General features: G+C 46.9%; 1 protein-coding gene across 1 annotated transcript in view; it reads right to left on the reverse strand.

Moving 5' to 3' along the window:
- LOC112240163 (phosphatidylinositol transfer protein alpha isoform-like) overlaps positions 1-18,191 on the reverse strand; it is a 60,360-nt gene that overhangs the window by 31,394 nt on the left and 10,775 nt on the right. Inside the window, exons 3-7 of the mRNA XM_042309621.1 lie at positions 17,005-17,150; positions 11,617-11,708; positions 9,857-9,864; positions 402-476; positions 192-275 (exon numbers count right to left, since the gene is read on the reverse strand). Of these exons, the coding sequence (XP_042165555.1) occupies positions 192-275; positions 402-476; positions 9,857-9,864; positions 11,617-11,708; positions 17,005-17,150 (405 nt within the window). The remainder of the gene's footprint in view (positions 1-191; positions 276-401; positions 477-9,856; positions 9,865-11,616; positions 11,709-17,004; positions 17,151-18,191) is intronic.

Genomic DNA, 18,191 nt, shown 5'->3' on the forward strand with positions numbered 1-18,191 from the left:
GGCTGTGGTGTGTGTCTGACTGTTTACCTTGCTATCCAGCTGGCTGTGGTGTGTGTCTGACTGTTTACCTTGCTATCCAGCTGGCTGTGGTGTGTGTCTGACTGTTTACCTTGCTATCCACCTGACTGTGGTGTGTGTCTGACTGTTTACCTTGCTATCCAGCTGGCTGTGGTGTGTGTCTGACTGTTTACCTTGGTATCCACCTGGCTGCGGTCTGCGATGTCGATGTGAACAACATCCACCTTCTTCCAGGTGTCTGCATCCAGACCATGGACCTGTACAGGTATCAACATAGTACAGTTACACACACACAGAGGTTACAGTATACGCAGGCAAGAACCACACACACGCAGCTACAGAACAACATGCAGCAACACACACACACTCACTCACTCACTCACGTTTTCCTGCTGTCCTAGATCAGGTTTGTGCCACGTCTCAATCTTGATCAGGAAGTTATCTTTCATGAACTCATTCTACAGGAGAGAGAGAGCAGTAACCATCCTGGATGAGGTTAGCATGTTATATCATACTCCCAAGACATGCTAACATCTCACCATTACAATAACAGGGTAGGTTTGCATTTTTGGGGGGGGTATGATATTCGTGTGTTTAACTTTCTCACTCATCATTATTCACGATTCCTTCAGGACTATCCATAATCATAGTAGCATCCACATTAACATAGTGTTTAGAAAAATATTATATTCTAATTTACAATAATATTGACTCCAAAATGGCCCAATACATTATTTACCATTAATTTATATTGGGCACAAAATAATCTGAAACACAACCAAAACAAAGAACAGATGCTGTATATGAGCTCAGGTGCTTCCTGTTTCCAAGATGTTTCTACAACTTGATTGGAGTCCACCTGTGGTAAATTAAACTGATGGACATGATTTGGAAAGGTACACACCTGTCTATATAAGGTCCCCCAGCTGACAGCGCATGTCAGAGAAAACACCAAGCCATGAAGTCGAGGGAATTGTCTGTAGAGCTACGAGAAAGGATTGTGTCGAGGCACAGATCTGGAGAAGGGACCCCAAAAAACGACTGCTGCATTGAAGGTTTCCAAGAACACAGTGGCCTCCATCATTCTTAAATGGAAGAAGTTTGGAACCACCAAGACTCTTCCTTGAACTGGCCGACCGGCCCAACTGAGCAATCAGGGGGAGAATAACCTTGATCAGGGAGGTGACCAAGGACCCAATGGTCACTTTGACAGAGCTCCAGAGTTCATATGTGGAGATGGGAGAACCTTCCAGAAGGATAACCATCTCTGCAGCACTCCACCAATCAGGCATTTATGCTAGAGTGACCAGTAAAAGGCACATGACAGCCCGCTTGGAGTTTGCCAAAAGGCACCTAAAGGAAACAAGATTCTCTGGTCTGATGAAACCAAGATTGAACTCTTTGGCCTGAATGCCAAACGTCACGTCTGGAGGAAACCTGGCACCATCCCTACAGTGAAGCAAGGTGGTGGCAGGAACATGCTGTTGGCATGTTTTTCAGCGGCAGGGTCTGGGAGACTAGTCAGGATTGAGGGAAAGATGAACGGAGCAAAGTACAGAGAGATCCTTGATGGAAACCTACTGCAGAGCGCTCATGATCTGACTGGGGTGAAAGTTCACCTTGCAACAGGACAACAACCCTAAACACACAGCCAAGACAATGCAGGATTGGCCCAGCCAGAGCCCAAACTTGAACCCAATCAAACATCTCTGGAGAGACCTAAAAATAGCTGTGCAGCGACACTCCCCATCCAACCTGGCAGAGCTGGAGAGGATCTGCAGAGAAGAACAGGAGAAACTCCCAGAATACAGGTGTGTCAAGCTTGTAGCGTCAAAATACCCCAAAACCCCAAAATACTCAAGGCTGTAATTGCTGCCAAAGGTGCTTCAAAGAAGTACTGAGATATTTTTTGTACATTTGCAAAAACTTTGCTTTGCTTTGTCATTGTCATTGTGGAGTATTGTGTGTAGAATAATGATAAAATAATGATAAAACAAAAATATTTAATCCATTTTAGAATAAAATAAATATAAATAAATAACGTAACAAAATGTGGAAAAAGTCAAGGGGTCTGAATACATTCCAATGCCCATGTTTTTTTAGAAATGTTTGCATTATTATGCATTGAAAATAAAATACAGAAATATCTCATTTACACTCAAGAAAAAGCTTAAACTGCAACCATTAATTTGTCTGATTTAGCTAGCTTGCTGTTGCTAGCTAATTTGTCCTGGGATATAAACATTGAGTTGTTATTTTACCTGAAATGCACAAGGACCTCTACTCCGACAATTAATCCACACATAAAACGGTCAACCGAATCGTTTCTAGTCATCTCTCCTCCTTCCAGACTTTGAAAAGGGAGATGATACAGAGATGTTTAACTTATATGTTGATCGCATCTAAACTTTCATTGTATTACCACGACTACCGGCAAAACAGTTCGTCTTTCAGTCACCCACATGGGTATAACCAATGAGGAGATGGCAAGTGAGTACCTGCTTCTATAAACCAATGAGGAGATGGGAGAGGCAGGACTCGCGTACGCGACGTGTCCGGTCTGGTCAGCATCAGGCCTAATTACCGACAATGACAAGACAGCCTATAGGGAGGAGGTCAGAGAAAAGAGGTCCAAGCACGCCCCCAATTGTCATCGACAGGGCTGTATATGGAGCAGGTTGAGAGCTTCAAGTTCCTTGGTGTCCACATCAACAACAAACTAGAATGGTCCAAACACACCAAGACAGTTGTGAAGAGGGCGTGACAAAACCTATTCCCTCTCAGGAAACTAAAAAGATTTGGCATGAGTACTGAGATCCTAAAAAGGTTCTACAGCTGCACCATTGAGAGCATGGTTGCATCACTGCCTGGTATGGGAATTGCTTGGCTTCTGACCGCAAGGCACTACAGAAGGTAGTGCCTACGGCCCACTACATCACTGGGGCTAAGCTGCCTGCGATCCAGGACATCTACACCAGGCGATCAAAGACCCTGTCCAGCCACCCCATGGCAAGCGGTACCGGAGTGCCAAGTCTCGGAAAAAAGGCTTCTCAACAGTTTTTTCGAACATAGTATGCTGCTGGAAAAATGTGTGACATGGCTTTACACCCCCTGCTATATTGTGCATAAACAGTTACCTGTCTAACAGAACACAGAGGGTGTTCTTTAATGGGAGCCTCTCCAACATAATTCAGGTAGAATCAGGAATGCTCCAGGACAGCTGTCTAGGCCCTTTACTTTATTCGATCTTTACTAATGACATGCCACTGACTTTGAGTAAAGCCAGCGTATCTATGCATGCGGATGACTCAACACTATACACATCAGCTACTACAGCGACTGAAATGACTGCAGCATCCAACAAAGAGCTGCAGTTAGTTTCAGAGTGGGTGGCAAGGAATCAGTTAGTCCTAAATATAACTACATCTAAAAGCAATGTATTTGGGACAAATCATTCACTAAACTCAACTAAATCTTGTAATAAAATAATGTGGAAATTGAGCAAGTTGAGGTGACTAAATTGCTTGGAGTAACCCTGGATTGTAAACTGTCATGGTCAAAACATATTGATACAACAGTAGCTAAGATGGGGAGAAGTCTGTATGGAGGTCAATCTCTCCTGGCTCAAAGTGGAGGAGAGATTGACTTCATCACTACTTTTATTTATGAGAGGTATTGACATGTTGAATGCGCCGAGTTGTCTGTCTAAACTACTGGCACACAGCTCAGACACCCATACATACCCCACAAGACATGCCACAAGAGGTCTGTCTAAACTACTGGCACACAGCTCAGACACCCATACATACCCCACAAGACATGCTACCAGAGGTCTGTTTAAACTACTGGCACACAGCTCAGACACCCATACATACCCCACAAGACATGCCACAAGAGGTCTGTCTAAACTACTAGCACACAGCTCAGACACCCATACATACCCCACAAGACATGCCACAAGAGGTCTGTCTAAACTACTAGCACACAGCTCAGACACCCATACATACCCCACAAGACATGCCACAAGAGGTCTGTTTAAACTACTAACACACAGCTCAGACACCCATACATACCCCACAAGACAGGCCACAAGAGGTCTGTTTAAACTACTAACACACAGCTCAGACACCCATACATACCCCACAAGACATGCTACCAGAGGTCTGTTTAAACTACTGGCACACAGCTCAGACACCCATACATACCCCACAAGACATGCCACAAGAGGTCTGTCTAAACTACTGGCACACAGCTCAGACACCCATACATACCCCACAAGACATGCCACAAGAGGTCTCTTCACCGTCCCCAAGTCCAGAACAGACTATGGGATGCAGACAGTACTACATAGATCATGACTACATGGAAATCTATTCTAGTAACTGATGCCAGCAGTAGAATGAGATTTTTTTTAAAGATAAAAATACACCTTATGGAACAGTGGGGACTGTGAAGAGACAAACACCAAGGCACAGACACACACACACACAATAACAAATGCACTATACACACACATACACATTCATTTTGAACTGTAGATATGTGGTAGTGGTGGAGTAGGGGCCTAAAGGCACACAGTGTGTTGTAGATATGTGGTGGAGTAGGGGCCTAAAGGCACACAGTGTGTTGTAGATATGTGGCGGAGTAGGGGCCTAAAGGCACACAGTGTGTTGTAGATATGTGGTGGAGTAGGGGCCTAAAGGCACACAGTGTGTTGTAGATATGTGGTGGAGTAGGGGCCTGAGGGCACACAGTGTGTTGTAGATATGTGGTAGTGGTGGAGTAGGGGCCTGAGGGAACACAGTGTGTTGTAGATATGTGGTAGTGGTGGAGTAGGGGCCTAAAGGCACACAGTGTGTTGTAGATATGTGGTAGTGGTGGAGTAGGGGCCTGAGGACACACAGTGTGTTGTAGATATGTGGTAGTGGTGGAGTAGGGGCCTAAGGCACACAGTGTGTTGTAGATATGTGGTAGTGGTGGAGTAGGGGCCTGAGGACACACAGTGTGTTGTAGATGTGTGGTAGTGGTGGAGGAGGGGCCTGAGGGCACAGTGTGTTGTAGATATGTGGTAGTGGTCGAGTAGGGGCCTAAAGGCACACATTGTGTTGTAGATATGTGGTAGTGGTGGAGTAGGGGCCTAAAGGCACACATTGTGTTGTAGATATGTGGTGGTGGTGGAGTAGGGGCCTAAAGGAACACAGTGTGTTGTAGATATGTGGTAGTGGTGGAGTAGGGGCCTAAAGGCACACATTGTGTTGTAGATATGTGGTGGTGGTGGAGTAGGGGCCTAAAGGAACACAGTGTGTTGTAGATATGTGGTAGTGGTGGAGTAGGGGCCTAAAGGCACACAGTGTGTTGTAGATATGTGGTGGTGGTGGAGTAGGGGCCTGAGGGCACAGTGTGTTGTAGATATGTGGTGGTGGTGGAGTAGGGGCCTGAGGGCACAGTGTGTTGTAGATATGTGGTAGTGGTGGAGTAGGGGCCTGAGGACACACAGTGTGTTGTAGATATGTGGTAGTGGTGGAGTAGGGGCCTGAGGGAACACAGTGTGTTGTAGATATGTGGTAGTGGTGGAGTAGGGGCCTGAGGACACACAGTGTGTTGTAGATATGTGGTAGTGGTGGAGTAGGGGCCTGAGGACACACAGTGTGTTGTAGATGTGTGGTAGTGGTGGAGTAGGGGCCTGAGGACACACAGTGTGTTGTAGATATGTGGTAGTGGTGGAGTAGGGGCCTAAAGGCACACAGTGTGTTGTAGATATGTGGTAGTGGTGGAGTAGGGGCCTGAGGACACACAGTGTGTTGTAGATATGTGGTGGTGGTGGAGTAGGGGCCTAAAGGCACACCGTGTGTTGTAGATATGTGGTAGTGGTGGAGTAGGGGCCTGAGGGCACACAGTGTGTTGTAGATATGTGGTAGTGGTGGAGTAGGGGCCTGAGGGCACACCGTGTGTTGTAGATATGTGGTAGTGGTGGAGTAGGGGCCTAAAGGCACACAGTGTGTTGTAGATATGTGTTAGTGGTGGAGTAGGGGCCTGAAGGCACACAGTGTGTTGTAGATATGTGGTAGTGGTGGAGTAGGGGCCTGAGGGCACACAGTGTGTTGTAGATATGTGGTAGTGGTGGAGTAGGGGCCTAAAGGCACACAGTGTGTTGTAGATATGTGTTAGTGGTGGAGTAGGGGCCTGAAGGCACACAGTGTGTTGTAGATATGTGGTAGTGGTGGAGTAGGGGCCTGAGGGCACACAGTGTGTTGTAGATATGTGGTAGTGGTGGAGTAGGGGCCTGAGGGCACACAGTGTGTTGTAGATATGTGGTAGTGGTGGAGTAGGGGACTGAGGGCACACAGTGTGTTGTAGATATGTGTTAGTGGTGGAGTAGGGGCCTGAGGGCACACAGTGTGTTGTAGATATGTGGTAGTGGTGGAGTAGGGGCCTGAGGGAACACAGTGTGTTGTAGATATGTGGTAGTGGTGGAGTAGGGGCCTGAAGGCACACAGTGTGTTGTAGATATGTGGTAGTGGTGGAGTAGGGGCCTGAGGGCACACAGTGTGTTGTAGATATGTGGTAGTGGTGGAGTAGGGGCCTGAGGGCACACAGTGTGTTGTAGATATGTGGTGGTGGTGGAGTAGGGGCCTGAGGGCACACAGTGTGTTGTAGATATGTGGTAGTGGTGGAGTAGGGGCCTGAGGGCACACAGTGTGTTGTGAAATCTGTTAATGTATTGTAATGTTTTTAAAATCGTATAAACTGACTTAATTTTGCTGAACCCCAGGAAGAGTAGCTGCTGCCTTGGCAGGAACTAATGGGGATCCATAATAAACCCCCAGGAAGAGTAGCTGCTGCCTTGGCAGGAACTAATGGGGATCCATAATAAACCCCAGGAAGAGTAGCTGCTGCCTTGGCAGGAACTAATGGGGATCCATAATAAACCCCAGGAAGAGTAGCTGCTGCCTTGGCAGGCACTAATGGGGATCCATAATAAACCCCAGGAAGAGTAGCTGCTGCCTTGGCAGGCACTAATGGGGATCCATAATAAACCCCAGGAAGAGTAGCTGCTGCCTTGGCAGGCACTAATGGGGATCCATAATAAACCCCAGGAAGAGTAGCTGCTGCCTTGGCAGGAACTAATGGGGATCCATAATAAACCCCAGGAAGAGTAGCTGCTGCCTTGGCAGGCACTAATGGGGATCCATAATAAACCCCAGGAAGAGTAGCTGCTGCCTTGGCAGGAACTAATGGGGATCCATAATAAACCCCAGGAAGAGTAGCTGCTGCCTTGGCAGGCACTAATGGGGATCCATAATAAACCCCAGGAAGAGTAGGGAGGGGGAGTACTGTCACTCCCTGGCCATAGAGAGGCTTTTTATTCTCTATTTTGGTTAGACCAGGGAGTGACTAGGGTGGGCGTTCTATGTTCTATTTTCCATTGTATGTGTACAGAGATGAGGTAGTCATTCAAAAATCCTTTTAAACACTATTATTGAGTGAGACAATTGAGTGAGACAATGCAACATATTACTTGACTTGTTAAGCAAATCTTTACTCCTGAAATGATTCATGCTTGCCCTAACAAAGGTGTTAAATACTTATTGACTCTCAGCTTTTCATTTTGAATTCATTTGTAAAAATGTCTAAAACCATCATTTCACTTTGACATTATGGGGTATTGTGTGTACCAGTGACAAACAAGCTCAATTTAATGCATTTAAAATCAGGCTGTAACAGAACAAAATGTGGAAACATTTAAGGGGTGTGAATACCTTCTGAAGGTTCAAAAGTATGTGGACACCCCTTCAAATGACTCGGCTATTTCAGCCAAACCCGTTTCTGAAAGGTGTAAACAATCGAGCACACAGCCATGCAATCTCCATAGACACACATTGGCAGTAGAATAGCCTTATTCAGTGACATTCAATGTTGCACCATCGTCATAAGATGCCACCTTTCCAAAAAGCCAGTTCGTCAAATTTCTGCCCTACTAGAGCTGCCCAGGGCAACTGCAAGTTCTGTTACTGTGAAGTGGAAACGTCTAGGAGCAACAACAGCTCAGCGGCGAAGTGGTAGGCCACACAAGCTCACAGAACGTTAAAATTGTCTGTCCTCATTTGCAACACTCATTACCGAGTTCCAAACTGCCTCTGGAAGCAACATCAGCACAATAACTGTTCGTCAGGAGCTTCATGAAATGGGTTTCCATGGTTGAGCAGACGCACACAAGCCTAAGATCACCATGCGGAATGCCAAGAGTCGGCTGGAGTGGTGTAAAGCCCTTCCGCTATTGGACTCTGGAGTAGTGGAAACGCGTTCTCTGGAATGATGAATCACGCTTCACCATGTGGCAGTCCGACAGACTAATCTGTGTTTGGCGGATACCTTCCCCAACACATAGTGCCAACTGTAAAGTTGGGTGGAGGAGGAATAATGGTCTGGGGCTGTTTTTCATGGTTCGGGCCCCTTAGTTCATGTGAAGGGAAATCTTAATGCTATAGCATGTAATGACATTCTTGACAATTCTATGCTTCCAACATTGTGGCAGCAGTTTCAGCAGGCCCTTTCCTGTTTCAGGAACTGACAACAAACCAGCGCACAAAGCGAGACCTATGCAAAAATGGTTTGTCGAGATAGATGTGGAAGAACTTGACTGTCCAGGTCTGTGCCCAAACAGTTCGAGCTTCTACTTTCAAAGATTCACATTTTCAGAAATAAGTCTCTCACTGTTTCTGCCTGTTATAGACCCCCTCAGCACCCAGCTGTGCCCTGGACACCATATGTGAATTGATCGCCCCCCATTTATCCTCAGAGTTCGTTCTGTTAGGTGACTTAAACTGGGAAATGCTTAATTAACACCCCGGCCGTCCTACAATCTGAGCTGGAAGCCCTCAATATCACACAATTTTTCAAGGACCCTATCAGGTACAAACTTAAATCTGTAAACACGGGCACCCTCTTAGATATCATCCTGACCAACATGCCCTCTAAATACACCTCTGCTGTCTTCAACCAGGATCTCAGCGATCACTGCCTCATTGCCTGCGTCCGTAATGGGTCCGCAGTCAAACGACCACCACTCATCACAGTCAAGCGCTCCCTAAAACACTTCAACGAGCAGGCCTTTCTAATCGACCTGGCCCAGGTATCCTGGAAGGATATTGACCTCATCCCGTCAGTAGAGGATTCCAGGTTTTTCTTTAAAAGTGCTTTCCTCACCATCTTAAATAAGCATGCCCCATTCAAAAAAAAAGTTTGGAACCATTATACACAGTCGGTCAGGAAAGCAAAGGCTAGCTTTTTTTTGCATCTTGTTTTTGCATCCTGTAGCACAAATTCCCAAAATGTTCTGGGTCACTGTAAAGTCCATGGAGAATAAGAGCACCTCCTCCCAGCTGCCCATTGCACTAGGAAACACTGTCACCACCGATGAATCTACGATAATCGAGAATTTCAATAAGCCTGCCTGCCTGCCTGACTGACATGATGCTGCTTTACAGCCTGCCTGCCTGATATGATGCTGCTTTACAGCCTGCCTGACTGACATGATGCTGCTTTACAGCCTGCCTGACTGACATGATGCTGCTTTACAGCCTGCCTGCCTGACATGATGCTGCTTTACAGCCTGCCTGACTGACATGATGCTGCTTTACAGCCTGCCTGACTGACATGATGCTGCTTTACAGCCTGCCTGCCTGATATGATGCTGCTTTACAGTCTGCCTGTCTGATATTATTATGCTTTACTGTCTGTCTGTCTGATAGGATGCTGCTCTACTGTGTGTGTGTGTGTGTGTGTGTGTGTGTGTGTGTGTGTGTGTGTGTGTGTCTAAAGTGTAAGGTGTACTTACAGTGATAACTGCAGCGCCAAAGGCAGAGAAGGGCCGAAAGCAGGAGAGATGGAAAAGAGAGTGCAGAGAGAGAGAGAGAGAGTGAGGAGAGCAGAGAGAGAGAGAGACAGTGATAGAGAAAGAGAACAGAGAGAACAGGGAGATAGAGAGAGAGAGAGGGATGGAGGGAGACAGCGATAGAGAGAGAACAGAGAGAGAGAGGGAGAGAGAGGGATGGAGGGAGACAGTGATAGAGAGAGAACAGAGAGATAGAGGGAGAGAGAGAGAGAGGGATGGAGGGAGACAGCGATAGAGAGAGAACAGAGAGATAGAGGGAGAGAGAGAGAGAGGGATGGAGGGAGACAGCGATAGAGAGAGAACAGAGAGATAGAGGGAGAGAGAGAGAGAGGGATGGAGGGAGACAGCGATAGAGAGAGAACAGAGAGAACAGAGAGATAGAGGGAGAGAGAGATAGAGAGAGAGAACAGAGAAACATATATAGAGAGAGATGATCAAAATCCATAAAAGAGCTGTTAAATTCTACAACCACCTAAAAGGAAGTGATTCCCAAACATTCCATAACAAAGCCATCTACAACAGAGAGATGAATCTGGAGAAGAGACTCCTAAGCAAGCTGGTCCTGGGGCTCTGTTCACAAACACAAACACACCCTACAGAGCCCCAGGACAGCAGCACAATTAGACCCAACCAAATCATGAGAAAACAAAAAGATAATTACTTGACACAATGTAAAGAATTAACAAAACAACAGCGCAAACTAGAATGCTATTTTGCCCTAAACAGAGAGTACACAGCGGCAGACTACCTGACCATTGTGACTGACACAAACTTAAGGAAAGCTTTGACTATGTACAGACCGCCTAAGGCAGACATGGCTCTCAAGAGAAGACAGGCTATGTGCCCACTGCCCACAAAATGAGGTGGAAACTGAGCTGCACTTCCTAACCTCCTGCCAACCTCCAAGAAAAGAGCAACCAGTGAAGAACAAATGCCATTGTAAATACAACCCATATTTATGTTGATTTTTCATTTTTGTACTTTAACTATTTGCACATTCAAAACTGTTTATAAACATAATATGACATTTGAAATGTCATTATTCCTTTGGAACTTAGGTGAGTGTGATGGTTACTGTTAATTTACCTTATTGTTAATTTACTTTTGTTTACTATCTATTTCACTTGCTTTGGCATTGTAAACATATGTTTCTTATGCCAATAAAGCCCTTAAAAAGAATTTAAAATATAGCGAGAAAGAGAGTTCTCAACTCCCAGCATCTGTAAGAACAAAGACATTTGTTAGATCCAGTACTGCAATGAAATATGTAGGTCATATTAATGTAATGAAATATGTAGGTCATATTAATGTAATGAAATATAGGTCATATTAATGTAATGAAATATTTAGGTCATATTAATGTAATGAAATATTTAGGTCATATTAATGTAATGAAATATAGGTCATATTAATGTAATGAAATATAGGTCATATTAATGTAATGAAATATAGGTCATATTAATGTAATGAAATATAGGTCATATTAATGTAATGAAATATAGGTCATATTAATGTAATGAAATATAGGTCGTATTAATGTAATGAAATATAGGTCATATTAATGTAATGAAATATAGGTCGTATTAATGTTAGATCCTGTAATGTAATCAAATCATTTCAAAACCTCCATCATTGCATGAAATGCTATGTGTCTGTGTGCCTGCATGCGTGTGAACCTGTCAATGCGTGTGTGTGTGTGATACCTGTGCGACAGTAGGGGTATGCGTTCCAGGCCTTCTCATGGATGTTAAGGGCCGATGCTGGAGCTAGCATTCTGACGAACGATGGAACTTTACTGTAGGAGGGAGAGAGAGGGAATATCTACTGGGTGAAATACCACAGTGTGACATCACAGCAGCAACATGTGACCTGTTGCCACAAGAAAAGGGCAACCAGTGAAGAACAAACACCATTGTGAATACAACCCATATTTATGAAAAGAAGGAAGAGAAAGAGGGAGACGGAGGGAGAGAGAGAGGGAGACGGAGGGAGAGAAAGAGGGAGACGGAGGGAGAGAGAGAGGGAGACAGAGGGAGAGAAAGAGGGAGACGGAGGGAGAGAGAGAGGGAGACGGAGAGAGAGAAAGAGGGAGACGGAGAGAGAGAGGGAGACGGAGAGAAAGAGGGAGACGGAGGGAGAGAAAGAGGGAGACAGAGAGAGAGAGGGAGACGGAGAGAAAGAGGGAGACGGAGAGAGAGAAAGAGGGAGACAGAGAGAGAGAGGGAGACGGAGAGAAAGAGGGAGACGGAGGGAGAGAAAGAGGGAGACAGAGAGAGAGAGGGAGACGGAGAGAGAGAAAGAGGGAGACGGAGAGAGAGAGGGAGAGGGAGAGAAAGAGGGAGACGGAGAGAAAGAGGGAGACGGAGAGAAAGAGGGAGACAGAGAGAGAGAAAGAGGGAGACGGAGGGAGAGAGGGAGACGGAGGGAGAGAAAGAGGGAGACAGAGAGAGAGAGAGGGAGACGGAGAGAGAGAAAGAGGGAGACGGAGGGAGAGAAAGAGGGAGACAGAGAGAGAGAGAAAGAGGAGACGGAGGGAGAGAAAGAAGAGGAGACGGAGAGAGAGAGGGAGACGGAGGGAGAGAAAGAGGGAGACGGAGAGAGAGAGAGGGAGACGGAGGGAGAGAAAGAGGGAGACGGAGAGAGAGAGGGAGACGGAGAGAAAGAGGGAGACGGAGAGAGAGAGGGAGACAGAGGGAGACAGAGAGAGAGAGGGAGACGGAGAGAGAGAGAAAGAGGGAGAGACAGAGAGAGAGAGGGAGACGGAGAGAGAGAGAAAGAGGGAGACAGAGAGAGAGAGGGAGACGGAGAGAGAGAGAAAGAGGGAGACAGAGAGAGAGAGGGAGACAGAGAGAGAGAGAAAGAGGGAGACGGAGGAGAGAAAGAGGGAGACAGAGAGAGGGAGAGGAGAGACGGAGAGAGAGAGGGAGACGGAGAGAAAGAGAGAAAGAGGGGAGACGGAGGGAGAAAAGAGGGAGACGGAGAGAGAGAGGGGAGACAGAGGGAGAGAAAGATTGAGACGGAGGAAGAGAAAGAGGGAGACGGAGGGAGAGAAAGAGGGAGACGGAGGGAGAGAAAGAGGGAGACGGAGGGAGAGAAAGAGGGAGACAGAGGGAGAGAAAGAGGGAGACAGAGGGAGAGAAAGAGGGAGACGGGGAGAGAGAGGGAGAGAAAGAGGGAGACAGAGAGAGAGAAAGAGGGAGACAGAGAGAGAGAAAGAGGGAGACAGAGGGAGAGAAAGAGGGAGACGGAGAGAAAGAGGGAGACGGAGAGAAAGAGGGAGACGGAGAGAGAGAGGGAGACAGAGGGAGAGAAAGAGAGGAGACAGAGAGAGAGAGGGAGACGGAGAGAGAGAGAAAGAGGGAGACAGAGAGAGAGAGGGAGACAGAGAGAGAGAGAAAGAGGGAGACGGAGGGAGAGAAAGAGGGAGACAGAGAGAGAGAGGGAGACGGAGAGAAAGAGGGAGACGGAGAGAAAGAGGGAGACGGAGAGAAAGAGGGAGACGGAGAGAAAGAGGGAGACGGAGAGAGAGAGGGAGACAGAGGGAGAGAAAGAGGGAGACAGAGAGAGAGAGGGAGACGGAGAGAGAGAGAAAGAGGGAGACAGAGAGAGAGAGGGAGACAGAGAGAGAGAGAAAGAGGGAGACGGAGAGAGAGAGAAAGAGGGAGACAGAGAGAGAGAGGGAGACGGAGAGAGAGAGAAAGAGGGAGACAGAGGGAGAGAAAGAGGGAGACGGAGGGAGAGAAAGAGGGAGACAGAGGGAGAGAAAGAGGGAGACGGAGGGAGAGAAAGAGGGAGACGGAGGGAGAGAAAGAGGGAGACGGAGGGAGAGAAAGAGGGAGACGGAGGGAGAGAAAGAGGGAGACGGAGGGAGAGAAAGAGGGAGACAAAGAGGGAGACGGAGGGAGAGAAAGAGGGAGACAGAGAGAGAGAAAGAGGGAGACGGAGGGAGAGAAAGAGGGAGACGGAGGGAGAGAAAGAGGGAGACGGAGGGAGAGAAAGAGGGAGACGGAGAGAAAGAGGGAGACGGAGGGAGAGAAAGAGGGAGACGGAGGGAGAGAAAGAGGGAGACGGAGAGAGAGAAAGAGGGAGACGGAGGGAGAGAGAGGGAGACGGAGGGAGAGAAAGAGGGAGACGGAGAGAAAGAGGGAGACGGAGAGAGAGAAAGAGGGAGACGGAGGGAGAGAAAGAGGGAGACGGAGAGAGAGAAAGAGGGAGACGGAGAGAGAGAGGGAGGAGAGGGAGAGAAAGAGGGAGACGGAGAGAAAGAGGGAGACGGAGAGAAAGAGGGAGAGGGAGAGAAAGAGGGAGACGGAGAAAGAGGGAGGCGGAGAGAAAGAGGGAGACGGAGAGAGAGAAAGAGGGAGACGGAGGGAGAGAAAGAGGGAGACGGAGGGAGAGAAAGAGGGAGACGGAGAGAGAGAAAGAGGGAGACGGAGAGAGAGAAAGAGGGAGACGGAGGGAGAGAAAAGAGGGAGACGGAGAGAAAGAGGGAGACGGAGAGAGAGAAAGAGGGAGACGGAGAGAAAGAGGGAGACGGAGAGAGAGAAAGAGGGAGACGGAGGGAGAGAAAGAGGGAGACGGAGAGAGAAAAGAGGGAGACGGAGAGAGAGAAAGAGGGAGACGGAGGGAGAGAAAGAGGGAGACGGAGGGAGAGAAAGAGGGAGACGGAGAGAAAGAGGGAGACAGAGAGAGAGAAAGAGGGAGACGGAGAGAGAGAAAGAGGGAGACGGAGAGAAAGAGGGAGACGGAGAGAGAGAAAGAAAGAGGGACGGAGGGAGAGAAAGAGGGAGACGGAGAGAGAGAAAGAGGGAGACGGAGAGAGAAAGAGGAGAGGGAGAGAAAGAGGGAGACGGAGAGAGAGAGGGAGACGGAGAGAGAGAGGGAGAGAAAGAGGGAGACGGAGAGAAAGAGGGAGACGGAGAGAGAGAGGGAGACGGAGAGAAAGAGGGAGACGGAGAGAGAAAGAGGGAGACGGAGAGAGAGAAAGAGGGAGACGGAGAGAGAGAAAGAGGGAGACGGAGAGAAAGAGGGAGACGGAGAGAGAGAAAGAGGGAGACGGAGGGAGAGAAAGAGGGAGACGGAGGGAGAGAAAGAGGGAGACGGAGAGAGAGAAAGAGGGAGACGGAGAGAGAGAAAGAGGGAGACGGAGAGAAAGAGAGAAAGAGAGAAAGAGAGACGGAGAGAAAGAGGGAGACGGAGAGAAAGAGGGAGACAGAGAGAAAGAGGGAGACAGAGAGAAAGAGGGAGAGAAAGAGGGAGAGACAGAGGGAGACAGAGGGAGAGAAAGAGGGAGACGGAGGGAGAGAAAGAGGGAGACGGAGGGAGAGAAAGAGGGAGACAAAGAGGGAGACAGAAGGAGAGAAAGAGGGAGACGGAGGGAGAGAAAGAGGGAGATGGAGAGAAAGAGGGAGACGGAGAGAGAGAAAGAGGGAGACAAAGAGGGAGACGGAGAGAAAGAGGGAGACAAAGAGGGAGACGGAGGGAGACAAAGAGGGAGACAGAGAGAGAGAAAGAGGGAGACGGAGGGAGAGAAAGAGGGAGACGGAGGGAGAGAAAGAGGGAGACGGAGCTCCGAAACTGGATTTTGTTGAGGCACAGACCTGGGGAAGGGTACCAAAAACCTTCTGCAGCATTGAAGGTCCCCAAGAACATAGTGGCCTCCATTATTCTTAAATGGAATAAGATTGGAACCACCAAGACTCTTCCTACAGCTGGCTGCACAGCCAAACTGAGCAATAAGGGGAGACGGGTCTTGGTCGAGGAGATGTCCAAGAACCCAAAGGTCACTCTGACAGAGCTCCAGAGCTCCTCGGTGGAGATGGGAGCACCTTCCAGAAGGACAACCATCTCTGCAGCATCCACCAATCAGGCCTTTATGATAGAGTGGCCAAACGTAAGCCACTCCTCAGCAAAAGGCATCTAAAGGACTCTCTTGTGGAAAATTACAACATTAGTTATGCTCTGCCTAGTAGTCAGAGCGCTGAGCCAGTAACCGAAAGGTTGCTGGATCGAATCCTGAACTGACAAGGTAAAAATCTGTCGTTCTGCCCCTGAACAAGGCAGTTAACCCAATGTTCCCCAGTAGGCCATCATTGTAAATTGACATGCCTAGTTAAATAAAAAATAAAATATCCCGTGTTTTAACGCTTAAAGAAATGTCTGTTGTTATGTGTTTTTTTTCTAACCTGATACAAACTCGTCTTCCAGTGATTCATAAGACTGTGTTATCTCGTAGAGCTACGATCAGTTTGGGTGCGACCGCAGTGACACATGCAGTGGTTTTACTATCTGCAGGAAGGAACACATGTGAACTGTGACAAAACGCAGGTTTACGGTTCAGCCCTCGTTTTATCTCAATCTGCACAGACAAACCAAACGCCTTCTTCACTATGTTCTGCACCTTTTTCCACACATCTACTCAACTGAAGACAAAGAGGTTGGACTTTCTATAAAAGCGGAACTGTGTTCGTTGGGCAGAGGGCTATTTGATTGCTCCATTTTTTGCAAATCTTATAATAAAATTGTTGTTTGAATAATCTACAGTCCCTCTCCTTTTGATTTGAATTTCCACTACAACTCTGAAAAACAATATTATCTGGTCTGATTGATCTCTTGGGCCTGAATGCCAAGCATCACTTCTGGAGGAAACCTGGCACCATCCCTACGGTGAATCATGGTGGTGGCAGCATCATGTGGGGATGTTTTTCAGTGGCAGGGACTGGGAGACTCAGGAGTCAGGATCAAGGCAAAGATGAACAGAGCAAAGTACAAGGAGATCCTTGATGAAAACCTGCTCCAGTGCGCTCAGGACCTCAGGCTGGGGCGAAGGTTTACCTTACCTTCCAACAGGACAATGACCAAGGTCTATTTAAAGCTTAGGGGTTAGGTTTAGGGATAAAATGAAGGTTAGAATTAGGGTTAGGGGTTGGTGGTTAGGTTTAGAGTTAGAGTTAGGTTTAGAGTTAGGTTTAGAGTTAGGTTTAGGTTTAGAGTTAGAATGGAATTCAAATGGAATGGAATAAAAATGTTAAACCCCACAAGGTGAAGAAGATAACGTGTGTGTGTGTGTGTGTGTGTGTGTGTGTGTGTACCTCTGCAGGTGGTAAATCTTGTGTGTGTACTGTCCCGTCTCCCCGCCCTTCTCGTATGGTTCATTCTTCAACACCTCCACTCCCTCTCCTCCTCCTGTCTCGTTCTTACTGGCCTCTGCTACTGAGTACAGCTGCCCCACCTGGTACTGAAGGGGGGGGGGCATGCAGTCACACAGCAGCAACACACTCTCTTATCTAATACCACCACACAGCAGCAACTCCCCTAAGCAGCACAAGTAGGAACTCCCCTCAGACTAAGTGTTTAAATGGACCACTAGACCTAGTGAAAGACATATCCATAGGTTGCTGGACCTCTCTACCCAGAATTCCCTGCTGTATGAAAGGACCCAGGAATAGTAAAGGCTGCTGGGTAAAAATAGAACCTGACTATGTGACTGGTTGGGTATCTTGTTCTGTTTGCAGGATTGAGCTGTGAATAGAAATGCTATAGATGGAAGGAATGCAGTTTGGAAACTTACCAAAAAACAATTAGGCAACAACATATTCAATCCCTTTTAGACAATTTCCAGGGTAAAACATTCCACTGCAATAGTGAAGGTGTAAACTTGGCAGTAGAAAATCTTAACAGTATATTTGACCTCTCAGCTTCCCTATCAAATCTAAAACTCTCAAATAGAAAACCGAAGAAAATGAACAACAATGACAAATGGTTTGATGAAGAATGCAAAAATCTAAGAAAAAATTGAGAAACCTGTCCAACCAAAAACATAGAGACCCGGAAAACCTGAGTCTATGCCTTCACTATGGTGAAGCACTAAAACAATACAGAAATACACTACGGAAAAAGAAGGAACAGCACATCAGAAATCAGCTAAATGTAATTGAAGAATCCATAAACTCTAACCACTTCTGGGAATATTGGAAAACACTAAACAAACAACAACACGAAGAATTATCTATCCAAAATGGAGATGTATGGGTAAACCTCTTCTCCAATCATTTTGGCTCTATAACAAAGAATAAAGAGCAAAAACATATACATGATCAAATACAAATCTTAGAATCAACTATTAAAGACTACCTGAACCCACTGGATTCTCCAATTACCTTGAATGAGTTACAGGACAAAATGTACTGAGCAAATGTCAAATTGGCTTTTTACCAAATTACCGTACAACCGACCATGTATTCACCCTACACACCCTAATTGACAACCAAACAAACCA

Source organism: Oncorhynchus tshawytscha, linkage group LG30, assembly GCF_018296145.1.
Source record: "Oncorhynchus tshawytscha isolate Ot180627B linkage group LG30, Otsh_v2.0, whole genome shotgun sequence".
Lineage (NCBI taxonomy): Eukaryota > Metazoa > Chordata > Actinopteri > Salmoniformes > Salmonidae > Oncorhynchus > Oncorhynchus tshawytscha.